Raw genomic sequence first — 27,627 nt, 5'->3', positions numbered from 1 at the left:
TCTCCGGTCTCTCACTGTGTTCTCCTGTCTCTCATTGTGTTCTCCTGTCTCTCACTGGGTTCTCCTGCCTCTCACTGGGTTCTCCGGTCTCTCACTGTGTTCTCCTGTCTCTCATTATGTTCTCCTGTCTCTCACTATGTTCTCCTATATTTTACTGTGTTCTCCTTTGTCTGTCTTTCTGTCTCTCTCTTTCTTTCTCTCCCAGCGTACAAGGGGCCAGCTCTTGGCACTGACGTTGCTGGTTTGAAATGTGTGTTTCTATATTTCTCTACTGTTTATCTCTCTACTGTTTATCTCTCTACTGTTTCTATATCTCTCTACTGTTTATCTCTCTACTGTTTATCTCTCTACTGTTTCTATATCTCTCTACTGTTTCTCTCTCTACTGTTTCTCTCTCTACTGTTTCTATATCTCTCTACTGTTTATCTCTCTACTGTTTCTATATCTCTCTACTGTTTCTATATCTCTCTACTGTTTCTATATCTCTATACTGTTTATCTCTCTACTGTTTATCTCTCTACTGTTTATCTCTCTACTGTTTCTATATCTCTCTACTGTTTATCTATCTATTGTTTCTAAAGTATCTCTCTACTGTTTCTCTCTCTACTGTTTCTCTCTACTGTTTCTCTCTACTGTTTCTTTCTATGCTGTTTCTCTCTCTACTGTTTATCTCTCTACTTTTTTATCTCTCTAATGTTTCTATATTTCTCTACTGTTTCTCTCTACTGTTTATCTCTCTACTGTTTGTATATCTCTCTACTGTTTATCTCTATACGGTTTATCTCTCTACCGTTTCTATATCTACTGTTTATCTCTATACTGTTTATCTCTACTGTTTATCTCTCTACTGTTTATCTCTACTGTTTCTCTCTCTACTGTTTATCTATCTACTGTTTATCTCTCTACTGTTTCTCTCTCTACTGTTTCTATATCTACTGTTTATCTCTATACTGTTTATCTCTACTGTTTATCTCTCTACTGTTTATCTCTACTGTTTCTCTCTCTACTGTTTATCTCTATACTGTTTATCTCTCTACTGTTTGTTTATCTCTCTACTGTTTATCTCTCTACTGTTTCTATATCTACTGTTTCTCTCTCTACTGTTTCTCTCTCTACTTTTTCTCTCTACTGTTTATCTCTACTGTTTATCTCTACTGTTTCTCTCTCTACTGTTTATCTGTCTGGCTTTAGGCTGTTTCTTTGTCTGTCCTCTGTACTCTTTGCTCCATGCTGCTTAGCATCGACAGCATGTTCTTATAGCTGTACTCTGCTGCACCAGATTAATGACTAATCATTAAGATAATCAACTATTATTTCTTATTGCCCAGGAAAATATTGATCACAACTAATCAGTACCAGATCAACAAGTACATGTGGCTTGCTCTAGAGGTCAGCCTGGTTGTTAGTAGGCTATCTGCTAGAAAACACCTAAGACCTATCAGATGCATTTCTGGGCTTGGACAGTACATTACATTACATTTAAGTCATTTAGCATTTAAGTCATTTAGCATTTAAGTCATTTAGCAGACGCTCTTATCCAGAGATGCAGTTTCCCTCTGGTGTTACAGACATTAGCTTTATCGCTTGTGTCCAGAGTTCAGAAAAGGCGACCTACAGCAGTATGTTTTCAGAACCTCACTCAGCCAGCCGTCGTACAGTTTGGAAGAGGTGTACAGTGGGCCTCCTTATGTAGCCTACAGACTACAGGCTGGAGTAGGTAGGAAACTGCAAATATGCATTCGGATAATTAACTGTACATTCGAGTAGATTGATTCTCAGATAGAGGTCTGAGTGACAGACTAGGGGCCCTTAAAGCAACACCAGTAAGCCATGCTCATCTTACACTGAGTTACTGATTGATTCTATCACAGAGTTGGTTCATCTGTCTCTCTCTCTCTCTCTCTCTCTCTCTCTCTCTCTCTCTCTCTCTCTCTCTCTCTCTCTCTCTCTCTCTGTCTCTCTCTCTCTCTCTCTCTCTTCTCTGTCTCTCTCTCTCTGTCTCTCTCTCTCTCTCTCTCTCTCTCTCTGTCTCTCTCTCTCTGTGTCTCTGTCTCTCTCTCTCTGTCTCTCTCTCTCTCTCTCTCTCTCTCTCTCTTTTCTCTCTCTCTTTCCTCTCTCTATTTCTCTCTCTCTCTCTCTCTCTCTCTCTCTCTCTCTCTCTCTCTCTCTCTCTCTCTCTCTCTCTCTCTCTCTCTCTCTCTCTCTCTCTCTCTCTCTCTCTCTCTCTCATTTTCTCTCTCTCTCTCTCTCTCTCTCTCTCTCTCTCTCTCTCTCTCTCTCTCTCTCTCTCTCTCTCTCTCTCTTTTCTCCCTCTCTCTCTCTCTCTCATTTTCTCTCTCTCTCTCTCTCTCTCTCTCTCTCTCTCTCTCTCTCTCTCTCTCTCTCTCTCTCTCTCTCTCTCTCTCTCTCTCTCACCTCCTCTTTCTGTCTTTCTGTTTTTCCTCTCTCAGCGTACAAGGGGCCTCCCGGCACGGACGTTGCTGGTTTGAAATGTGTGTTAATGTTTCTTAATTTGTCTCTCTGCTGTGTTTTTGGCTGTCCTCTTATACGCTTCGCTCCATGGCACCTTTCGCAGCACCAGAGTAATGTGTCAATAGTTGTACTCTCTGCAGCACCAGAGTAATGTGACAATAGTTGTACTCTCTGCAGCACCAGAGTAATGTGACAATAGTTGTACTCTCTGCAGCACCAGAGTAATGTGACAATAGTTGTACTCTCTGCAGCACCAGAGTAATGTGACAATGGTAGTACTCTCTGCAGCACCAGAGTAATGTGTCAATAGTTGTACTCTCTGCAGCACCAGAGTAATGTGACAATAGTTGTACTCTCTGCAGCACCAGAGTAATGTGACAATAGTTGTACTTTCTGCAGCACCAGAGTAATGTGTCAATAGTTGTACTCTCTGCAGCACCAGAGTAATGTGTCAATAGTTGTACTCTCTGCAGCACCAGAGTAATGTGTCAATAGTTGTACTCTCTGCAGCACCAGAGTAATGTGACAATAGTTGTACTCTCTGCAGCACCAGAGTAATGTGACAATAGTTGTACTCTCTGCAGCACCAGAGTAATGTGACAATAGTTGTACTCTCTGCAGCACCAGAGTAATGTGACAATAGTTGTACTCTCTGCAGCACCAGAGTAATGTGACAATAGTTGTACTCTCTGCAGCACCAGAGTAATGTGACAATAGTTGTACTCTCTGCAGCACCAGAGTAATGTGACAATAGTTGTACTCTCTGCAGCACCAGAGTAATGTGACAATAGTTGTACTCTCTGCAGCACCAGAGTAATGTGACAATAGTTGTACTCTCTGCAGCACCAGAGTAATGTGACAATAGTTGTACTCTCTGCAGCACCAGAGTAATGTGACAATAGTTGTACTCTCTGCAGCACCAGAGTAATGTGACAATAGTTGTTTATTGATTAATTGATTAATAATCAGTTAATTAATCAAAAGTTGTTCAAAATGCCATGGAAAATATTGATCGCGATCAATCATGTGCACATGTATGTATCAGATCAACAAGGACACGTGGCCTTCGGGCAGACTTGCTCTAGAGGTCAGCCTGGTTGTTAGTAGGCTATCTGCTAGAAAATACCTAAGAGATATCAGATGCAATTCTGGGCTTGGACAGTAGGTGCTGTTTCCCTCTGTTGCTGTAGAGGTTCTCTTGTGGACTGGGCTCATATAGCTTTATCGCTGGTGTCCAGAGTTCAGGAAGGCGACCAACGGCAGTATGTTTTTAAAAATATTTTTTTAGGAAATATATATTTTGTTACAGCAGTTCTATGTGACAACCTTAATCAATTTCCTGAGGTAACGGGAAATGACTCCTTAATAAGGTAAACACTTCATATATTTTACGCCCCAGCTGTCCTTTTTATCACAGGAAATTGGTGTTTTGCTACTGTGTGTTTAATACCAGTATTAGCGAACAGATGGCGACAGACTTCAGGGTGTAAGAAGTGGTACATGTGTCATCTTGACTGGCAGGCGCAACAGGAAGGACCCAGACTGGTGATTCGGTCTACTTTGACACTCGGGGTGTTGGTATGGCAACACCTACCTACCTGCAGTGCTGAGACTCATTGTTTTCCATAGAAGGTGGCATATACCGTTCGCTATATTGTGCACTTGTAACGGCGTTCAGTCAGACCGAAATGCAGCGTGTAGGTTACTCATGACTTTAATGAAAGATATGACGGTACATGAAATAACTGAAATACGAAAACAACAAACGGAACGTGAAACCTAATACAGCCTATCTGGTGAATACTACACAAAGACAGGAACAATCACCCACAAAATACAAAGGGAACTCAGGCTACCTAAATACGGTTCCCAATCAGAGACAACGATAAGCACCTGACTCTAATTGAGAATCGCCTCAGGCAGCCAAGCCTATACCACACCCCTAATCAACCGTAATCCCAAATACTACAAACCCCAATACGAAACACAACATATAAACCCATGTCACACCCTGGCCTACCCAAACATATAACAAAAACACAAAATACAATGACCAAGGCGTGACAGCACTGTGATAAATTCATAGCCTGTGGAATAGATATTTGAGAACAATACAATGGATAAAGACCAGGAAGACAAAAAAAAAAAATCACCTATATTTCAGTGTGATGAATCTATTAGTACAATCTTGATTGACAAGGAATTTCCTCATCTTATACAGTCCACGGGGTGTCCCAAGTGGCATCATAATCCCTACTACCTTTGTCCAAAGCCCTATGGGCCCTGGTCGAATGTAGTGCACTATAATAGGGAATAGGGTGCCACTTGGGGCACCCCGTGTTCTAAATAGTTGTCAAGGAGACCTTCCTTTCTCTCTGAAGTAGAGTACAGTGGATAAAGACCAGGAAGGAAACCACATCCCCTCTCTCTGTAGTATAGTACTGTGGATAAAGACCAGGAAGGAAACCACATCCCCTCTCTCTGTAGTATAGTACTGTGGATAAAGACCAGGAAGGAAACCACATCCCCTCTCTCTGTAGTATAGTACTATGGAGAGACCAGGAAGGAAACCACATCCCCTCTCTCTATAGTATAGTACTATGGAGAGACCAGGAAGGAAACCACATCCTCTCTCTCTGTAGTAGAGTACTGTGGAGAGACCAGGAAGGAAACCACATCCCCTCTCTCTATAGTATAGCACTGTGGAGAGACCAGGAAGACCAGAAACCACATCCCCTCTCTCTGTAGTATAGCACTGTGGCGAGACCAGGAAGGAAACCACATCCTTTCTCTCTGTAGTAGAGTACTGTGGATAAAGTACTGTGGATAAAGACCAGGAAGGAAACCACATCCCCTCTCTCTGTACTGTGGATAAAGACCAGGAAGGAAACCACATCCCCTCTCTCTGTAGTAGAGTACTGTGGAGAGACCAGGAAGGAAACCACATCCCCTCTCTCTGTAGTAGAGTACTGTGGAGAGACTGTAGTAGAGTACTGTGGAGAGACCAGGAAGGAAACCACATCCCCTCTCTCTGTAGTAGAGTACTGTGGAGAGACCAGGAAGGAAACCACATCCCTCTCTCTGTAGTAGAGTACTGTGGAGAGACCAGGAAGGAAACCACATCCCCTCTCTCTGTAGTAGAGTACTGTGGATAAAGACCAGGAAGGAAACCACATCCCCTCTCTCTGTATCCCCAGGAAGGAAACCACATCCCTCTCTCTGTAGTGTAGTGGAGAGACCAGGAAGGAAACCACATCCCCTCTCTGTGGAGAGACCAGGAAGGAAACCACATCCCCTCTCTCTGTAGTAGAGTACTGTGGAGAGACCAGGAAGGAAACCACATCTCCTCTCTCTGTAGTAGAGTACTGTGGAGAAAGACCAGGAAGAAGTAGTAGAGTACTGTGGACCAGGAAGGAAACCACATCCCCTCTCTCTGTAGTAGAGTACTGTGGAGAGACCAGGAAGGAAACCACATCCCCTCTCTCTGTAGTAGAGTACTGTGGATAGACCAGGAAGGAAACCACATCCCCTCTCTCTGTAGTAAGTACTGATGTGGAAAGACCAGGAAGGAAACCACATCCCCTCTCTCTGTAGTATAGTACTGTGGAGAGACCAGGAAGGAAACCACATCCCCTCTCTCTGTAGTAGAGTACTGTGGATAAAGACCAGGAAGGAAACCACATCCCCTCTCTCTGTAGTATAGTACTGTGGAGAGACCAGGAAGGAAACCACATCCCCTCTCTCTGTAGTAGAGTACTGTGGATAAAGACCAGGAAGGAAACCACATCCCCTCTCTCTGTAGTAGAGTACTGTGGAGAGACCAGGAAGGAAACCACATCTCCTCTCTCTGTAGTAGAGTACTGTGGAGAGACCAGAAGGAAACCACATCCCCTCTCTCTGTAGTATAGTACTGTGGAGAGACCAGGAAGGAAACCACATCCCCTCTCTGTAGTAGAGTACTGTGGAGAGACCAGGAAGGAAACCACATCTCCTCTCTCTGTAGTAGAGTACTGTGGAGAGACCAGGAAGGAAACCAGGAAGGAAACCATCCCCTCTCTCTGTAGTATAGTACTGTGGAGAGACCAGGAAGGAAACCACATCCCCTCTCTCTGTAGTAGAGTACTGTGGAGAGTCCAGGAAGGAAACCACATCCCCTCTCTCTGTAGTATAGTACTGTGGATAAAGACCAGGAAGGAAACCACATCCCCTCTCTCTGTAGTATAGTAGAGACCAGGAAGGAAACCACATCCCCTCTCTCTGTGGAGTACTGTGGATAAAGACCAGGAAGGAAACCACATCCCCTCTCTCTGTAGTATAGTACTGTGGAGAGACCATCCCCTCTCTCTGTAGTAGAGTACTGTGGAGAGTCCAGGAAGGAAACCACATCCCCTCTCTCTGTAGTATAGTACTGTGGATAAAGACCAGGAAGGAAACCACATCCCCTCTCTCTGCAGTATAGTACTGTGGATAAAGACCAGGAAGGAAACCACATCCCCTCTCTCTGTAGTATAGTACTGTGGATAAAGACCAGGAAGGAAACCACATCCCCTCTCTCTGCAGTATAGTACTGTGGAGAGACCAGGAAGGAAACCACATCCCCATCAGTACAGTAGATCATCTTGATGTGGACTCCTCCCATGATTAACAAAGAATCTCAACCTCAATATACAGTATACAGTGTTCTAGAATATACAGTACAGTGTTCTAGAATATGCCATTTAGCAGACGCTTTTATCCAAAGCGACTTACAGTCATGTGTGCATACATTCTACGTATGGGTGGTCCCGGGAATCGAACCCACTACCCTGGCGTTACAAGCGCCATGCTCTACCAACTGAGCTACAACGGAAGGCAGTTTTGTCTGCCTTCCGTTGCGCTCTTGAAGTAGAAATGTATTTCCCTGTTCCAATAATAGATTTACTAACAATTGTTTTTTAAAGTTTTTGTTGTTTTACAGTAGCTGTCAGAGCAGTTAGTGATCCTCAGCTTTTTAGACGTCCAAAGTAATCGTGTCTCGGTGCACCCACAGCACTCCAGTCTAGACGGTCTTCTGTGGTTCTTCCCCATGGTATTTCATCATTAGATTACATTGATGGAGCGTTTGATATGAGGAAGGAAACCTCTCAGTGAAGAAGCTGGTATCGTAGCCTTGTCGTAGATGTAGTAGCCTTGTCGTAGCCTTGTCGTAGATGTCGTAGCCTTGTCGTAGATGTAGTAGCCTTGTCGTAGCCTTGTCGTAGATGTCGTAGCCTTGTCGTAGATGTAGTAGCCTTGTCGTAGATGTAGTAGCCATGTCGTAGCCTTGTCGTAGCCTTGTCGTAGATGTCGTAGCCATGTCGTAGATGTAGTAGCCATGTCGTAGCCTTGTCGTAGATGTAGTAGCCATGTCGTAGCCTTGTCGTAGCCATGTCGTAGATGTAGTAGCCTTGTCGTAGATGCAGTAGCCATGTCGTAGCCTTGTCGTAGCCTTGTCGTAGATGTCGTAGCCATGTCGTAGATGTCGTAGCCATGTCGTAGCCTTGTCGTAGCCTTGTCGTAGATGTAGTAGCCATGTCGTAGCCTTGTCGTAGCCTTGTCGTAGATGTAGTAGCCTTGTCGTAGCCTTGTCGTAGATGTCGTAGACTTGTCGTAGATGTAGTAGCCTTGTCGTAGATGTAGTAGCCTTGTCGTAGCCTTGTCGTAGATGTCGTAGCCTTGTCGTAGATGTAGTAGCCTTGTCGTAGCCTTGTCGTAGATGTCGTAGCCTTGTCGTAGATGTAGTAGCCTTGTCGTAGCCATGTCGTAGCCATGTCGTAGCCTTGTCGTAGATGTAGTAGCCTTGTCGTAGCCACGTCGTAGCCATGTCGTAGCCACGTCGTAGATGTAGTAGCCTTGTCGTAGATGTCGTAGCCTTGTCGTAGATGTAGTAGCCTTGTCGTAGATGTAGTAGCCTTGTCGTAGCCTTGTCGTAGATGTAGTAGCCTTGTCGTAGATGTAGTAGCCTTGTCGTAGCCTTGTCGTAGCCATGTCGTAGCCTTGTCGTAGCCACGTCGTAGCCATGTCATAGCCTTGTGGTAGCCATGTGGTAGCCATGGTCGTAGCCATGGTCGTAGCCATGTCATAGCCTTGTGGTAGCCATGTGGTAGCCATGGTCGTAGCCATGGTCGTAGCCACGTCGTAGCCATGGTCGTAGCCACGTCGTAGCCATGGTCGTAGCCATGGTCGTAGCCATGTCATAGCCTTTTGGTAGCCATGGTCGTAGCCATGTCGTAGCCATGTCGTAGCCACGTCGTAGCCTTGTCATAGATGTCGTAGCCATGTCGTAGCCACGTCTTAGCCATGGTCGTAGCCATGGTTGTAGCCATGTCGTAGCCACGTCGTAGCCATGTGGTAGCCATGTGTTAGCCATGTCGTAGCCACGTCGTAGCCACGTCGTAGCCATGTGGTAGCCATGTCGTAGCCACGTCGTAGCCATGGTTGTAGCCATGTTGTAGCAACGTCGTAGCGATGTCATCGCCTTGTCGTAGCCTTGGTCGTAGCCACGTCATAGCCTTGTCGCAGCCATGTCGTAGCCATGTCGTAGCCATGTCGTAGCCTTGTCGTAGCCTTGTCGTAGCCATGTCGTAGCCTTGTCGTAGCCTTGGTCGTAGCCACGTCGTAGCCATGTCGTAGCCACGTCGTAGCCATGTCGTAGCCATGTCGTAGCCACGTCGTAGCCATGTCATAGCCATGTCGTAGCCATGTCATAGCCATGTCGTAGCCATGTCATAGCCATGTCATAGCCATGCGACAGGGAACTAACCCTCAGAGGGAAGGGACATCAGTGTTGTTGTTGAGGATGATTCTGAATGGCTTTACTGACTGATAAACGCTTTGCTTGAAGCTTGACGGCATTCTTTGGATTTGGCTTTATGTTAGATCGTTTTGTTTCAGGATTAGCAGCACCCCCCCCCCACCCAGTTGCACTTGTATGCCCATACTGCCACATCTTTTACATTCTTCTTCTGGCTTTCTGCTGCGCTGCTCTTGTCTTCTCTTCCTTGTGTGTTTCTTACTCGCAGTTAAATGTTCTCTTTGTGTTTCAGATTAGTTTCATGTCTTCTTCTTCTTCTTCCTTCTTTTCTATTTTTCCTTCTCCTCTCGTCCTTTTCTGTCCGCTTCTCTCCGTCTCTCTTACCTCCCCGTACCCTGCGCTAAATCCCCACTTCCTGCCCCCACTCCCACCACCCACTATTTCCTCTGTCCCTCCCCCTCCCCTGACAGACCTATCCGATTTCAAGAACAATAACAATAATCGCCAAGCTGTCAATCAAAAGGATGATCTCTCCACAGTGACCAATGCCATGACGGGGATGAGCCCCTCCCCCTCTCTGTCCGCCCTTTCCAGTCGAGCCGGATCCATCGCCAGCCTCCACGACCGCATCATGTTCAGCCCCGGAAGCGAGGAGGCCATCGAGAGAATCAAGGTGAACTGATCACTTGATTGATTGATGAATTTATTCATTTATTGATTAAGTCATTTATTACAGTCAGACATAATACCCTCTGTCCCACATATTGAACATAGACACTGGAGGGTTCACAACAGTTTGTCATATTTTTGGGGGGGATTTCATCAGGAAACAGAGAAGATCATTGCTGAGCTCAACGAGACCTGGGAGGAGAAACTGCGCAGAACAGAAGCCATCAGAATGGAAAGGTGAGTTTACTACCACTTCCACATCTCTTCTTACAGTATAGATTGTAAGGAAAGGTCAATCCAGTCTCTGGATCCAAGGAACATGGAAGAATAGGAGACCACTGCAGGGTTGTGGTCAATTCAAATTAAATTCAGTAAATTCAGGAAGTAAAATGAAATACAAATTCAATATTTGTAAAAAAGAGCTTTTATTTTTATTAACTTTTCAATAAGCCAAAAAAGGAGAAACTAATTTATTTTAAAAGTTTTTCAATTTTTCCATTTTAAATTCAAATCACTTCCTGAATTGACTGATTTTAATTTTAATCGACCCCAACCTTGGGCCGTTGAACAACTGTCCATTCTCTTCCACAGAGAGGCCCTGCTGGCTGAGATGGGTGTGGCCATGAGGGAAGACGGAGGAACCGTGGGCGTGTTCTCCCCCAAGAAGGTAAGACAGCAACACATTAACAGACATCATTTAACAGGTCAGCTATTCAGGGTTAGGTCAGGTTTAGGTCAGGGTTAGGCCAGGGTTAGGTTAGGTTAGGGTTAAGGCTTAGGCTAGGGTTAGGTCAGGGTTAGGTTAGGGTTAGGTTAGGGTTAGGTTAAGGTTTAGGTTAGGGTTAGGCCAGGGTTAGGTTAGGGTTAAGGCTTAGGTTAGGGTTAGGTCAGGATTAGGTTAGGATTAGGTTAAGGTTTAGGTCAGGGTTAGGTTAGGGTTAGCTCAGTGTTAGGTCAGGGTTAGGTTAAGGTTAGCTCAGGGTTAGGTTAAGGTTAGCTCAGGGTTAGCTTAGGGTTAGTTCAGGATTAGGTTAAGGTTAGCTCAGGGTTAGTTCAGGATTAGGTTAGGATTAGGTTAAGGTTAGGTCAGGGTTAGGTTAGGGTTAGGTTAAGGTTAGCTCAGGGTTAGGTCAGGGTTAGGTTAGGATTAGGTTAAGGTTAGCTCAGGGTTAGTTCAGGATTAGGTTAGGATTAGGTTAAGGTTAGGTCAGGGTTAGGTTAGGGTTAGGTTAATGATACTTTGCACTAGAGGGAAGTCAATAATGGTATGAACCTACAGTGCATTGGGAAAGTATTCAGACCCCTTGACTTTTTCCACATGTTGTTACATTACAGCCTCATTCTAAAATGGATTAAATAGGTTTTTTCCCTCATCAATCATCACACAATACCCCATATTGACATCACAATACCCCATATTGACATCACAATACCCCATATTGACATCACAATACCCCATATTGACATCACAATACCCCATATTGACATCACAATACCCCATATTGACATCACAATACCCCATATTGACATCACAATACCCCATAATGACATCACAATACCCCATAATGACATCACAATACCACATAATGACATCACAATACCCCATATTGACATCACAATACCCCACAATGACATCACAATACCCCTAATGACATCACAATACCCCGTAATGACATCACAACACCTCACAATAACATCACAACACCTCATAATGACATCACAACACCCCATAATGACAAAGCAAAAACAGTTTTTTTGAAACATTAGCAAATGTATAAAAAAATAATAATATTTCCATAAGTATTCAGACCCTTTACTCAGTACTTTGTTGAAGCACCTTTGGCAGCGTGTACAGCCTCTAGTCTTCTTGGATATGACGCTACGAGCTTGGTACACCTGTATTTGGGGAGTTTCTCCCATTTTTCTCTCTAGATCTGTCATGTTGGATGGAGAGCGTTGCTACACGGCTATTTTCAGGTCTCCAGAGATGTTCGATGAGGTTCAAGTCCGGGCTCTGGCTGGGCTACTCATGGACATTCAGAGACTTGTCGCAAAGCCACTCCTGCGTTGTCTTGGCTGTGTGCTTCGGGTCGTTCTCCTGTTGGAAGGTGAACCTTCACCCCAGTCTGAGGTCCTGAGCACTCTGGAGCAGGTTTTCATCAATGATCTCTCTGTACTTTGCTCTGTTCATCTTTCCCTTGATCCTAACTAGTCTCCCAGTCCCTGCCGCTGAAAAACATCCCCACAGCATGATGCTGCCACCACCATGCTTCACCGTAGGGATGGTGACCGGTTTCCTCCAGACGTGACACTTGGCATTCAGGCCAAAGAGTTTAATCTTGGTTTCATCAGACCAGATAATATTATTTCTCATGGTCTGAGAGTCCTTTAGTTGCCTTTTGGCAAACTCTAAAGTGGCTGTCATGTGCCTTTTACTGAGGAGTAGCTTCCGTCTGGCCACTCTACCATAAAGGCCTGATTGGTGGAGTGCTGCAGAGATGGTTGTCCTTCTGGAAGGTTCTCCCATCTCCACAGAGGAACTCTTGAGCACTGTCAGAATGACTATTGGGTTCTTGGTCACCTGCCTGAGAAAGGCCATTCTTCCATGATTGCTCAGTTTGGCCGGGTGGCCAGCTCTAGGAAGAGTCTTGGTGGTTTCAAACTTATTCTATTTCAGAATGATGGAGGCCACTGTGTTATTGGGGACCTTCAATGCTGCATAAATATTTGGTACCCTGCCCCAGATCTGTGCCTCGACACAATCCTGTCTCGGAGCTCTACGAACAATTCCTTCAACCTCATGGCTTGGTTTTTGCTCTGACATGCGCTGTCAACTGTGGGACCTTTTATATAGACAGGTGTGTGCCTTTCCAAATCATGTCCAATCAAATTAATTTACCACAGGTGGACTCCAATCAAGTCGTAGAAACATCTCAAGGATGATCAATGGAAACAGGACGCACCTGAGCTCAATTTCAGGTCTCACAGAAAACGGTCTGAATACTTATGTAAATAAGGCATTTCTATATTTTTATTTTTAATACATTTTGCAAAAATGTAAAAAAAAAAAAAGTTGTTGCGATTTGTCGTAACGGGGTATTATGTGTACATTTATGAGGAAATGTTTTATTTAATCGTTTCGTTTTTTATAAATACAGCTGTAACATAACAGAATGTGGTAACATTGAAAGGGTCTGAATGCTTTCCCGAATGCCCTGTATGTTCCTGAATGAGCTATGGAGCTGCCCATGCTGTCACAGAAGTGTTCAATGGAAAATCAGTACTCTATTTAACTCTATGGATCTGGATATTCTTGATATTTTCAGTGTTTGAGCAAGTTTTAATAGACTTGAAATAGAAAATGTTTTTATTTTGATGCATTAAATGTGGATTTACTTCCAAGCCCTCGTCATCAGAGCAGAGCAGAAAGCCTGAGGCTGTGTTCATTGACACAGTAGGGCTGTTCTCACCCAATGAGGTTGGTCTCTCTGAAGTGTCCAATCTCCCATACTGGATGCTCTGCTCTGTCTGGAGACTCTGACTCCTAGTCTTCTCTGAGTGCTTCGCTGTGACTGTGCCCTTTTTACATATCCTTCCGCTTCAACTCTCTTGATTCCTCGTTCTGTTTGATTAAAGAGAGCATGGAACAACAGAGCCCGTGTTAAAACATTGGACATGTGTATACTTTATACCTATCCAGACGTTTCCAATCTGCACACATTAAAGGGCTAAGGCCAAGAGAATTGGGATAGGGTGTACCTTACCCTGATACGCCCTCCATCTCCCATCACACATTAAAGGGCTAAGGCCAAGATAATTGGGATAGGGTGTACCTTACCCTGATATGCCCTCCATCTCCCATCACACATTAAAGGGCTAAGGCCAAGAGAATTGGGATAGGGTGTACCTTACCCTGATACGCCCTCCATCTCCCATCACACATTAAAGGGCCATCTCCCATCACACATTAAAGGGCTAAGGCCAAGAGAATTGGGATAGGGTGTACCTTACCCCTCCATCTCCCATCACACATTAAAGGGCTAAGGCCAAGAGAATTGGGATAGGGTGTACCCCCTCCATCTCCCATCACACATTAAAGGGCTAAGGCCAAGAGAATTGGGATAGGGTGTACCTTACCCTGATACGCCCTCCATCTCCCATCACACATTGAAGGGCTAAGGCCACGAGAATTGGGATAGGGTGTACCTTACCCTGATACGCCCTCCATCTCCCATCACACATTAAAGGGCTAAGGCCAAGAGAATTGGGATAGGGTGTACCTTACCCTGATACGCCCTCCATCTCCCATCTCAGCCTATATACATATATAGTCTCTCTAGCTTTAATTGGAACCTGACAGCTATGTAGAGCTTTACAGCAGGGGAGGAGATCAACCAACTCTTTCCTTTTTCATTAAGATAATGATTTAGATTAATTTAGTCTTCCTCTCCTTTAAATCTACTTCACTATTTCCAAGCAAACAAAGTCGTTAGTTTTCACTCTGCTTCAAGCTTCAAGCAGCAGAGTGATGTAAACAGAGAGAAGCAAACAGAGAAGCAAACACATTCAGTATATTTATGAAGATTTATAGCATTTGTGTTTCCTACTTCGCCAGCTGTTGTTTGATGGGTATAAATGACTCACACAGAGATGCTGTTAATCCCTTGGGTGTCTGGCTGTTTTGTATTTCTTTAAACTTTTCCTCATCTCCTACCTAAAGAGGGAGTCTCTGGGGATCTGTCCACAATGGCACCCTAATCCCTACATAGTGCACTTTATAGAGAGTAAGGTTCCATTTGGGTTCTATTTGGGACGCATCCTCTGTGCTTCTCTACAGGCACCAGATCAAATCAAATGTATTTATATAGCCCTTCGTACATCAGCTGATATCTCAAAGTGCTCTACAGGAACCCAGCCTAAAACCCCAAACAGCAAGCAATGCAGGTGTAGAAGCACGCTGGCTAGGAAAAACTCCCTAGAAAGGCCAAAATCTAGGAAGAAACCTAGAGAGGAACCAGGCTATGTGGGGTGGCCAGTCCTCTTCTGGCTGTGCCGGGTGGAGATTATAACAGAACATGGCCAAGATGTTCAAATGTTCATAAAGATCTATGCATCAATGTGTTTTTATTCAATTAATTCCAAAGCTGACGTATGAAATTGTTTTAATATGGTCATACTATGTACCATTTATTAATTCTGAATTTTAGGACGCCTTTATGTATCAAAAATTTAAAAAATGATTTGATAAAATAACCCTTAGAATCGCATTGAATAACACTTTCATAAATGGCGAAAATGTAAATAAATAAATAAATAAGAAACAATGTTTTGAAGTGTTTGTCCGAAATTTTGCAAATATTTTTAAAAACTCGGGAAATATATATATATTTGTTTCACACATATTTAACCCCCTTGATTGGGTTAGGCACAAAACTACCTTCATACTTCCATTTGTTTTTTTTCGCCCGGCAACGGTTACCTTCAGATGGGCCCTGTGATACTTGAGGAACAAAATGGAGAACAGTTTATGTAGGTCAAACCATTCGGATTTAAAAAAAAAAAGTAACTTAAGCACCGGTGCGTCAATCGGCTCCAGGGGGTTAAATTGAATGCCTCTAACAATGCTGTAATTGTATATTTGAGATGTGTAATAAAGATATATTGCGAAACACATTTGAATGCCTCTGACCCTAGATCAACATTGGAGTCGTGTCCCGCAACAAGGCAGGTTCCTTGATAACACATGACCGTGGAACCTGTCCAGCACAGCGATTTAAATACTTAAGGGGAGCGATTTAAATACTTAAGGGGAGGGATTTAAATACTTAAGGGGAGGGATTTAAATACTTAAGGGGAGGGATTTAAATACTTAAGGGGAGGGATTTAATTACTTAAGGGGAGGGATTTAAATACTTAAGGGGAGGGATTTAAATACTTAAGGGGAGCGATTGAAATACTTAAGGGGAGGGATTGAAATACTTAAGGGGAGGGATTTAAATACTTAAGGGGGGGGGGGATTTAAATACTTAAGGGGAGGGATTTAAATACTTAAGGGGAGGGATTTAAATACTTAAGGAGAGCGATTGAAATACTTAAGGGGAGGGATTGAAATACTTAAGGGAGGGATTGAAATACTTAAGGGGAGGGATTTAAATACTTAAGGGGAGTGATTGAAATACTTAAGGGGAGGGATTGAAATACTTAAGGGAGGGATTGAAATACTTAAGGGGAGGGATTTAAATACTTAAGGGGGGGATTTAAATACTTAAGGGGAGGGATTTAAATACTTAAGGGGAGGGATTTAAATGTGCTGAGTGTAATTAGTGATGGTGTAAAGCTGTGATATGCTGTGATATGCTGACTGTGGAACCTGTCAAGCACAGCAATTGAAATGCTCGAGAAGAGGGAATGACAAATTCTCAACTTCAACCAAGCCTTACCAGGGGACCCTCTCTTCTGCAGTACCTTGATGGGACAGGGGTGGTCAGCAACCCTTTCTAGCACAGCGATTTAAATACTTAAGGGGAGGGATTTAAATGTGCTGAGTGTAATTAGTGATGGATTAGTGTAAAGCTGTGATATGCTGTGATATGCTGTGATATGCTGTGATATGCTGTGATATGCTGTGATATGCTGTGATAAACTGTGATATGCTGTGATACAAAAAAATAAAATACCGATACCCGGTAACCAATATAGAAAAATGTGCGGCCTTTTAAGAATTCTAGTACAGTTAAATAGTTAACACACACACATGGACACAGTGGTCTAAGGCACTGTATCTCAGTGCAAGAGGCATCACTACAGTCTCTGGTTTAAATCCAGGCTGTATCACATCCGATCGTGATTGGGAGTCAGTAAAACATAATCCAAACCTATTTCTTTGACTTACTTGCTGGGCTGTTTCGTTGTTTATTTGTCGTTTCATTCTGAACCAGGATTTCATCATTCATGACAAGCAGTGAAGTTTCAGCTCTGTCTGTCTGTATCCTCTCTTCCTCGGTGGGCACTGTCACTGTGTCCGTTTCCATCTTGTCCAGCTCTGTCTGTCCATGGTCTCTCTTCCTCGGTGCTTCACTGTGTCCGTTTCCATCTTGTCCAGCTCTGTCTGTCCATGGTCTCTCTTCCGCGGTGCTTCACTGTGTCTGTTTCCAACTTGTCCAGCTCTGTCTGTCTGTATCCTCTCTTCCTCGGTGCTTCACTGTCACTGTGTCCGTTTCCATCTTGTCCAGCTCTGTCTGTCCATGGTCTCTCTTCCTCGGTGCTTCACTGTGTCCGTTTCCATCTTGTCCAGCTCTGTCTGTCTGTATCCTCTCTTCCTCGGTGCTTCACTGTCACTGTGTCCGTTTCCATCTTGTCCAGCTCTGTCTGTCCGTGGCCTCTCTTCCTCGGTGCTTCACTGTGTCCGTTTCCATCTTGTCCAGCTCTGTCTGTCCGTGTCCTCTCTTCCTCGGTGGGCACTGTCACTGTGTCTGTTTCCATCTTGTCCAGCTCTGTCTGTCTGTATCCTCTCTTCCTCGGTGCTTCACTGTGTCTGTTTCCATCTTGTCCAGCTCTGTCTGTCTGTAAACTCTCTTCCTCGGTGTCTTTTCATCTTGTCAGCTGTCTGTCCGTTCCTCTCTTCCTCGGTCTTCACTGTCACTGTGTCCAGCTCTGTCTGTCCGTGTCCTCTCTTCCGTGTCTCGGTGCTTCACTGTTTCCATCTTGTCCAGCTCTGTCTTCCATCTTGTCCAGCTCTGTCTGTCCGTGTCCTCTCTTCCTCGGTGGGCACTGTCACTGTGTCTGTTTCCATCTTGTCCAGCTCTGTCTGTCCATGGTCTCTCTTCCTCGGTGCTTCACTGTCACTGTGTCCGTTTCCATCTTGTCCAGCTCTGTCTGTCCGTGGTCTCTCCTCCTCGGTGCTTCACTGTCACTGTGTCCGTTTCCATCTTGTCCAGCTCTGTCTGTCCGTTTCCATCTTGTCCAGCTGTGTCTGTAACATTTCATGTAAACCCTGCTTCTTGTCTGCATTGAAAGTAGCGGTCCTTGTACCTAGCATCGAGCATGGTGACGACACAGTAAAGAGATAATGCCTGTTAAAGAAGTAACGGTCCTTGTACCTAGCATCGAGCATGGTGACGACACAGTAAAGAGATAATGCCTGTTAAAGAAGTAGCGGTCCTTGTACCTAGCATCGAGCATGGTGACGACACAGTAAAGAGATAATGCCTGTTAAAGAAGTAGCGGTCCTTGTACCTAGCATCCAACATGGTGGCGATACAGTAAAGAGAGAATGCCTGTTAAAGAAGTAGCGGTCCTTGTACCTAGCATCCAACATGGTGGCGATACAGTAAAGAGAGAATGCCTGTTAATGAAGTAGCGGTCCTTGTACCTAGCATCGAGCATGGTGACGACACAGTAAAGAGAGAATGCCTGTTAAAGAAGTAGCGGTCCTTGTACCTAGCATCCAACATGGTGGCGATACAGTAAAGAGAGAATGCCTGTTAAAGAAGTAGCGGTCCTTGTACCTAGCATCCAACATGGTGGCGATACAGTCAAGAGAGAATGCCTGTTATAGAAGTAGCGGTCCTTGTACCTAGCATCCAACATGGTGGCGATACAGTAAAGAGAGAATGCCACCGAATCGCTTGTTCACAGCCTCGAATACTTTTGTAAGTTAACGCCACGGTCTGTGTGGGCAGTTTTGATGAACAGGCGTTTCAATGCCATGACAGAGGGTATCACGTCTGGTGCAGACACAGTTGATGAGCTTATTTCTCCAGTCAGTTGTTTGAATGGCGCGAGGGGCATGTTCATGTTTCCATGTTTCAAACATGTTCTCATATGCCATTGAAATGGCAGCAGCGGTATGACAACCAGCATATTCATGAGCATGCAATACGCCTTTCCTCAGTAGGAAATCCTCAACGACCCACTGTGCTGTCAGACTCAGTATGCTCATGGGGCTGACATCACTGGTCATGAAGCTAATAGCAGTGACGCAGTCGCTGTGTAACTCCGGTAGGGCAACATCTGACAAATTGCACCTACTTGGTAGTGTGTACCAGTGTTCAACCAGTCGGCAAAAGCCGACATCACCCACGACGATCTAAATGCCTTTTATGCTCGCTTCGAGGGAAGCAACACTGAAGCATGCACGAGAGCACCAGCTGTTCTGGATGACTGTGTGATAATGCTCTCGGTAGCCGATGTGAGCAAGACCTTTGAACAGGTCAACATTCACAAAGCCGCAAGTCCAGACGGATTACCAGGACGTGTACTCAAAGCACGCGCGTACCAACTGTCAAGTCTCTTCACTGACATGTTCAACCTCTCCCTGACCGAGTATGTAATACCTACATGTTTCAAGCAAGTCCAGACGGATTACCAGGACGTGTAGTGGTAGGGAGGCTGGATGAACAAAGCACGCCAGTGGAGAGAACGGAGGAGCGGGGTGACGTGAGAGAACTTGGGAAGGTTGAACCAGACTGTCATGAGTTGAAGGGGTTTAATGGCTCTTCCAGACTGACATGCCTGGATTAACCTCTCCCAGGGTGACCGCGGATGTTGTAGAGCATGAACCTACAGGAACGGGCCACCGCCTTGATGTTAGTAGAGAACGACAGGGTGTTGTCAGGATCACGCCACTTGGCGCTCTGGGATGGAGTCCCTGATGGCCATGGAACGGTCCCTGTGCCCAAGGGCGCAAAGGTAATCTGCCTAAATGATTACTGCCCCATGGTAGCCATGAAGTGCTTTAAAGGCTGGTCATGGCTCACATCAACAGCATCCTCCCAGATACACTAGACCCACTCTAAATCGCATAGCGCCCCAACAGATCCACATATGACGCAATATTAATCACACTCCACGCTGCCGTTTCACACCTGGACAAAAGGAACACGTATGTGAGAATGCTATTAATTGACTACAGCACAGCGTTCAAGACCATAGTGCCCTCAAAGCTCATCACTAAGCTAAGGACGCTGGGACTGAACACCTCTCTCTGCAACTGGATCCTGCAACTTCCTGTCGGACCGCCCCCAGATGGTAAGGGTAGGTAACAACACGTCTGCCACTCTGATCCTCAACACGGGAGCCCCTCAGGGGTGTGTACTTAGTCCCCTCCTGTACTCCCTGTTCACCCATGACAGCGTGGTCAAACACGACTCTAACACCATCATTAAGTTTGCTGACGACACAACAGTGACAACGATGCGACAGCCTATAGGGTGATTTCCAGGGCAACAACCTCTCCCTCAATGTGAGTAAGACGAAAGGAGATGATCGTGGACTTTAGGAACAGGCAGGCCGAACAGGATCCCATTAATATTAAACGGGCTGTAGTAGAGCGGGTTGAGAGTTTCAAGTTCCTTGGTGTCCACATCACCAAGAATCTATCATGGTCCAAACACACCAAGACAGTCGAGGCTCATACTGAACATAATATTTATAAACACAACATGTTTCATGAGCGTGAAATTAAGATGTACGAGTTTGTATAGATAATAAAAATAAAATATGAAATTAGGTTTAACAAATGATGTGACCACATTTGATACATTAGATGAGACAACAGGTAAATGAAGTCCCATATGAACCATATGAACCTAAATGAACCCAGATTAACCTATATGAACCATGTGAACCCATATAAACCATATGAACCTAAATGAACCCATATGAACCTATATGAACCCATATGAGCCCATATGAACCATATGAACCTATATGAACCCCATGAGCCTAAATGAACACATATGAACCATATGAACCCATATGAACCCATATGAACCATATGAACCTATATGAACCCTATGAACCTAAATGAACCCATATGAACCCTCCTTGTTGTAGACTCCTCACCTGGTGAACCTCAACGAGGACCCCCTGATGTCAGAGTGCCTGCTGTACTACATCAAAGATGGCAACACCAAGTAAGAGAACATAGAGAGAACATAGAGACACCAAGTAAGAGAGATGTCATAAGAATAATGTAGGAGACTTCACAATGGCTTATAAACTACGTTATGTATCTTTTAGGTAGAATATCACACATTTTGTACAGTACAATACCCTAATGTTGACTCATTTCTTTCCCAGGGTCGGTCGTGTGGACGCCAGCAGCAGGCAGGACATTGTCCTCAGTGGTCACTTCATCAAGGACGAACACTGTACATTTACCTCTACAACGGGACCCATTGGAGAAGGTGAGATATTGGACCCTGCTTTGGTTTACTGATTAGAGGCTGAGTGTGTTATTATGGTTCATGTGGATACTGTACCATGCAATTCTCTATTCTTTTCCTTAAAGAGTGCTATCTTACTTGGATTTAAAAGCAAGGATAGGATTGGTGTAAGAGACCATGCACAAACGCACACTTTGTGGAAAAGGGTGGATAATTAAGATGCAGGTAGTGTCTCGAAAGGTCTATCTCCCTGTCTGTCTCCTTTCTGCCCCAGTAGCAGTCACCCTGGAGCCCTGTGAGGGAGCTGAGACCTACGTCAATGGGAAGAGGGTCACCGAGGCTACAGTCCTCAAATCAGGTGGGTCAGCTATCTCTCTCTCTCTCTCTCTCTCTCTCTCTCTCTCTCTGTCTCTCACTCTGTCTTTCCCTTTCTCTCCTATAGGTCTCATCTCTCTCTCTCTCTCTCTCTCTCTCTCTCTCTCTCTCTCTCTCTCTCTCTCTCTCTCTCTCTCTCTCTCTCTCTCTCTCTCTCTCTCTCTCTCTCTCTCTCTCTCTCTCTCTCTCTCTCTCTCACTCTTTCACTCTCTTTCTCTTTCCCTCTCTCTCTCTCTGTCTCTGTCTCTCTTTGTCTCTCCCTCTCCCTCTCTCCCTCACTCTTTCCCTCTCTTCCTCTCTCTCTTCCTTTTTTGTCCTCTGGTCTGGAGATGTCCTCTACACTTTCCTACTCAATTTCTACCGCTTCTCTTTTGCTCTTTGTAACATTCTTCACTTCTATCTGGACATTTGTACCGATCACCGAATGCTTTTTGAAACGTCTCTCTCCCTGCTTCCTGGATCAACCTGTCCTCCAGGGAACCGTATTATTCTGGGTAAGAGCCACGTGTTCCGGTTCAACCACCCAGAGCAGGCACGCCAGGAGCGGGAGAAGACGCCCTGCGCTGAGACCCCTGTGGAGCCTATGGACTGGGCCTTCGCACAGAGAGAATTGCTGGACAAACAGGGCATCGACATGAAGCAGGAGATGGACCAGAGGTGAGAGAACTAGAGAGGAGAGAGGAGGAGAGGAGAGAGAACTAGAGAGGAGAGAGGAGGAGAGGAGAGGAGAGAGGTGAGAGGGGAGACAAGGGAGAAGAGAGACTAGGTTGAGTAAATACTGTAAGAGAGAGGAGAGGAGAGAGGAGAGACCAGAGGTGAGAAGGGAGACAAGGGAGAAGAGAGACTAGGTTGAGTAAATACTGTAAGAGAGAGGAGAGGATTCAGAGGTGAGTGAGGGAGAGTTGCGAGGAGTCTGTGGTTGTGAGTGTGGGAGAGTTGAGATGAGTCTGTGGTTGTGAGTGAGGGAGAGTTGAGATGAGCCTGTGGTTGTGAGTGAGGAAGAGTTGAGATGAGTTTGTGGTTGTGAGTGAGGAAGAGTTGAGATGAGCCTGTGGTTGTGAGTGAGGAAGAGTTGAGATGAGCCTGTGGTTGTGAGTGAGGAAGAGTTGAGATGAGTTTGTGGTTGTGAGTGAGGAAGAGTTGATATGAGCCTGTGGTTGTGAGTGAGGGATAGTTGAGAGGAGTCTGTGGAAGAGTCTTGTGGTTGTGAGTGAGGGAGAGTTGAGATGACATCTATGGTTGTGTATGTGGTTGTGTATGTGGTTGTGTCTGTGTCTGTGGTTGTGTCTGTGGTTGAGTCTGTGGTTGTGTCGGTGGTTGTGTCTGTGGTTGAGTCTGTGGTTGTGTCTGTGGTTGAGTCTGTGGTTGTGAGTGAGGGTGAGTTGAGATGACATCTATGGTTGAGTCTGTGGTTGAGTCTGTGGTTGAGTCTGTGGTTGTGAGTGAGGGTGAGTTGAGATGACATCTATGGTTGAGTCTGTGGTTGAGTCTGTGGTTGTGTCTTCAGGCTGCAGGAGCTGGAAGACCAGTACCGTAAAGAGAGAGAAGAGACACACAACCTGCTGGAACAGCAGAGGATGGTGAGACCTGTTAACCAATGGACAAGAGCACCAAAATATTACCCTTTTGTTCATACATTAAGTCTGAGTCTGAATTACATTAAGTCTGAGTCTGAATTACATTAAATCTGAATGATTTTCTAGCTAAAGCCTGATCATGTGACCAATTCCACAGGATTATGAGAGCAAGCTGGAAGCCCTTCAGAAACAGGTGGACCGATATTACCCTGAGGTAGTAGGAGAGGAAGAGGAGGAGCCTGAGGAGGAAGGTACGTCACTGCTTACTGAGTTTTATTTACACTATACTACACTACACAAAAGTATGTGGACACCTGCCTGTCGAACATCTCATTCCAAAATCATGAAATCATTAATATGGAGCAAATCTAACATTTTCAGAACTGTAAATGAACTGTACAGTATGAAACAGCTCAAAACAAGGTTAATAATTCCAACAAAATAACAGCTGGAATGTTCTATATAACTTATATATTGAATAGAACGTACACTACATGGCCATAAGTATGTGTACAGCTGCTCATCAAACATTACATTTACATTTACATTTAAGTCATTTAGCAGACGCTCTTATGCAGAGCGACTTACAAATTGGTGCGTACACCTTATGACATCCAGTGGAGCAGCCACTTTACAATAGTGCATCTAAATCTTTAAAGGGGGGGGGGTGAGAAGGATTACTTTATCCTATCCTAGGTATTTCTTAAAGAGGTGGGGTTTCAGGTGTCTCCGGAAGGTGGTGATTGACTCCGCTATCCTGGCGTCGTGAGGGAGTTTGTTCCACCATTGGGGGGCCAGAGCAGCGAACAGTTTTGACTGGGCTGAGCGGGAACTGTACTTCCTCAGTGGTAGGGAGGCGAGCAGGCCAGAGGTGGATGAACGCAGTGCCCTTGTTTGGGTGTAGGGCCTGATCAGAGCCTGGAGGTACTGAGGTGCCGTTCCACTCACAGCTCCGTAGGCAAGCACCATGGTCTTGTAGCGGATGCGAGCTTCAACTGGAAGCCAGTGGAGAGAGCGGAGGAGCGGGGTGACGTGAGAGAACTTGGGAAGGTTGAACACCAGACGGGCTGCGGTGTTCTGGATGAGTTGTAGGGGCTTAACGGCACAGGCAGGGAGCCCAGCCAACAGCGAGTTGCAGTAATCCAGACGGGAGATGACAAGTGCCTGGATTAGGACCTGCGCCGCTTCCTGTGTGAGGCAGGGTCGTACTCTGCGGATGTTGTAGAGCATGAACCTACAGGAACGGGCCACCGCCTTGATGTTAGTTGAGAACGACAGGGTGTTGTCCAGGATCACGCCAAGGATCTTAGCGCTCTGGGAGGAGGACACAATGGAGTTGTCAACTGTGATGGCGAGATCATGGAACGGGCAGTCCTTCCCCGGGAGGAAGAGCAGCTCCGTCTTGCCGATGTTCAGCTTGAGGTGGTGATCCGTCATCCACACTGATATGTCTGCCAGACATGCAGAGATGCGATTCGCCACCTGGTCATCAGAAGGGGGGAAAGGAGAAGATGAATTGTGTGTCGTCTGCATAGCAATGATAGGAGAGACCATGTGAGGTTATGACAGAGCCAAGTGACTTGGTGTATAGCGAAAATAGGAGAGGGCCTAGAACAGAGCCCTGGGGGACACCAGTGGTGAGAGAGCGTGGTGAGGAGACAGATTCTTGCCACGCCACCTGGTAGGAGCGACCTGTCAGGTAGGACGCAATCCAAGCGTGGGCCGCGCCGGAGATGCCCAACTCGGAGAGGGTGGAGAGGAGGATCTGATGGTTCACAGTATCGAAGGCAGCCGATAGGTCTAGAAGGATGAGAGCAGAGGAGAGAGAGTTAGCTTTAGCAGTGCGGAGCGCCTCCGTGATACAGAGAAGAGCAGTCTCAGTTGAATGACTAGTCTTGAAACCTGACTGATTTGGATCAAGAAGGTCATTCTGAGAGAGATAGCGGGAGAGCTGGCCAAGGACGGCACGTTCAAGAGTTTTGGAGAGAAAAGAAAGAAGGGATACTGGTCTGTAGTTGTTGACATCGGAGTGATCGAGTGTAGGTTTTTTCAGAAGGGGTGCAACTCTCGCTCTCTTGAAGACGGAAGGGACGTAGCCAGCGGTCAGGGATGAGTTGATGAGCAAGGTGAGGTAAGGGAGAAGGTCTCCGGAAATGGTCTGGAGAAGAGAGGAGGGGATAGGGTCAAGCGGGCAGGTTGTTGGGCGGCCGGCCGTCACAAGACGCGAGATTTCATCTGGAGAGAGAGGGGAGAAAGAGGTCAGAGCACAGGGTAGGGCAGTGTGAGCAGAACCAGCGGTGTCATTTGACTTAGCAAACGAGGATCGGATGTCGTCGACCTTCTTTTCAAAATGGTTGACGAAGTCATCTGCAGAGAGGGAGGAGGGGGGGAGGATTCAGGAGGGAGGAGAAGGTGGCAAAGAGCTTCCTAGGGTTAGAGGCAGATGCTTGGAATTTAGAGTGGTAGAAAGTGGCTTTAGCAGCAGAGACAGAGGAGGAAAATGTAGAGAGGAGGGAGTGAAAGGATGCCAGGTCCGCAGGGAGGCGAGTTTTCCTCCATTTCCGCTCGGCTGCCCGGAGCCCTGTTCTGTGAGCTCGCAATGAGTCGTCGAGCCACGGAGCGAGAACGACATACATTCCATTGGAGTTGGTACCCCATTGTGCTGCTATAACAGGCCTCCAGTCTTCTGGGAAGGCTTTCCACTAGATGTTGGAACATTGCTGCTATAACAGGCCTCCAGTCTTCTGGGAAGGCTTTCCACTAGATGTTGGAACATTGCTGCTATAACAGGCCTCCAGTCTTCTGGGAAGGCTTTCCACTAGATGTTGGAACATTGCTGTGGGGACTTGCTTCCATTCAGCCACAAGAGCATTAGTGAGGTCGGGCCCTGACGTCGGGCAATTAGGCCTGGCTCAGAGTTGGCGTTCCAATTCATCCCAATGGTGTTCGATGAGGTTGAGGTCAGGGCTCTGTGGAGACCAGTCAAGTTCTTCCACACTGATCTCAACAAATCGGTCGTGGGGCGGCAGATAGCCTGGGGGTTAGAGCGTTGGACTTGTAACCGAAAGGTTGCAAGATCGAATCCCCGAACTGACAAGGTAAAAAATATGTCGTTCTGCCCCTGAACAAGGCAGTTAACCTTGTTCCTAGACTGTCATTGAAAATACGAATGTGTTCTTAACTGACTTGCCTAGTTAAATAATGGTAAAATAAAATTAAAAAATAAACCATTTCTGTATGGACCTCACTTTGTGCATGGGGGCATTGCCATGCTGAAACAGGAAAGAGACTTCCCCCAAACTGTTGCCACAAAGTTGGAAGCACAGAATCCTTTAAAATCTGTAGCGTTAAGATTCCCCTTCACTGGAACTAAGGAGTCTGAACCATGAAAAACAGGCCCAGACCTTTATTCCTCCTCCACCAAACTTTACAATTGGCACTATGCATTGGGACAGGTATCGTTCTCCTGGCATTTGTCCGTCGGACTGCCACATGGTGAAGTGGGATTCATCACTCTAGAGAATGCAATTCCACTGCTCCAGAGTCCAATGGCGGCGAGCTTTACACCACTCCGGCCGAGGTTTGGCATTGCCCATGGTGATCTTAGGCTTGTGTGCGGTTGCTCGGCCATGGAAACCCATTTCATGATGCTCCCAATGAACAGTTATTGTGCTGACGTTGCTTCCAGAGGCGGTTTGGAACCTCAGTAGTGACTGTTGCAACCGATGGCAGACCATTTTTACACACGACACACTTAAGCACTCAGCGGTCCCGTTCTGTGAGCTTGTGTGGTCTACCACTTCACGGCTGAGCCGTTGTTGCTCCTAGTTTCCACTTCACAATAACAGCACTTATAGTTGACCCGGGGCAGCTCTAGCGAGGCAGTAATTTGACGAACTGACTTGTTGGAAAAGGTGGCATCCTATGACGGTGCCACGTTTAAAAGTCACTGAGCTCTTCAGTAAGGCCATTCTACTGCCAATGTTTGTCTATGGAGATTGCATGGCTGTGTGCTTAATTTCGATATACCTGTCAGCAAAGGGTGTGTGGCTGAAATAGCCGAATCCACTCATTTGAAGGGGTGTCCACATACTTTAAGTGTATGTCAAATCAAATCAAACTTTATTTGTCACATGATCTTACCGTCAATGTGCATGTTTAAGTACGAGGCTCTGCATTTAAATTAGCATCCCTTTGTACACACATACAATGTGTTGATGTTGAACTCAGATGTTTGGGTCATCTTGTTGTACCCTCTGGGCTCCACAGTGCAGTGGACGGAGAGGGAGGCGGAGCTAGCCCTGTGGGGTTTCAGGAAGTGGCGCTGTTACCAGTTCACCTCCCTCAGAGACCAGCTGTGGGGAAACGCCATCTTCCTCAAGGAGGCTAACGCCATCAGCGTGGAACTCAAGAAGAAGGTTTGAGAACAATTCAGCACATCTCCACGGAAACATAACTGTCACAGACTTGGGTTCATGTAGTTTTGTTTTTTCGTTTTCCAAATGATTTGAGTGTTTGATTGAGTCTGACTGGAATGACAGATGAGGCGGGACGTTCGGGAAATACAATTTGAACCCAGGTTCTGAACTGTCCC

General features: G+C 45.7%; 1 protein-coding gene across 15 annotated transcripts in view; it reads left to right on the top strand.

The window, feature by feature from the left end:
• LOC123996431 (kinesin-like protein KIF1A) overlaps nt 1-27,627 on the top strand; it is a 154,533-nt gene that overhangs the window by 61,455 nt on the left and 65,451 nt on the right. For all 15 annotated transcript variants that reach the window (XM_046299901.1, XM_046299892.1, XM_046299882.1 and 12 more), the window contains exons 13-22: nt 9,784-9,917; nt 10,071-10,150; nt 10,505-10,580; nt 20,750-20,829; nt 20,996-21,102; nt 21,359-21,439; nt 21,933-22,113; nt 22,964-23,036; nt 23,191-23,284; nt 27,303-27,451. In XM_046299901.1, coding sequence (XP_046155857.1) covers nt 9,784-9,917; nt 10,071-10,150; nt 10,505-10,580; nt 20,750-20,829; nt 20,996-21,102; nt 21,359-21,439; nt 21,933-22,113; nt 22,964-23,036; nt 23,191-23,284; nt 27,303-27,451 — 1,055 coding nt within the window. The remainder of the gene's footprint in view (nt 1-9,783; nt 9,918-10,070; nt 10,151-10,504; nt 10,581-20,749; nt 20,830-20,995; nt 21,103-21,358; nt 21,440-21,932; nt 22,114-22,963; nt 23,037-23,190; nt 23,285-27,302; nt 27,452-27,627) is intronic.

Source organism: Oncorhynchus gorbuscha, linkage group LG02, assembly GCF_021184085.1.
Source record: "Oncorhynchus gorbuscha isolate QuinsamMale2020 ecotype Even-year linkage group LG02, OgorEven_v1.0, whole genome shotgun sequence".
In the NCBI taxonomy this organism is placed as follows: Eukaryota; Metazoa; Chordata; class Actinopteri; order Salmoniformes; family Salmonidae; genus Oncorhynchus; species Oncorhynchus gorbuscha.
The sequence above is the reverse complement of the archived record's forward strand: the minus strand, read 5'-3'. Positions and strand labels throughout refer to the sequence as shown.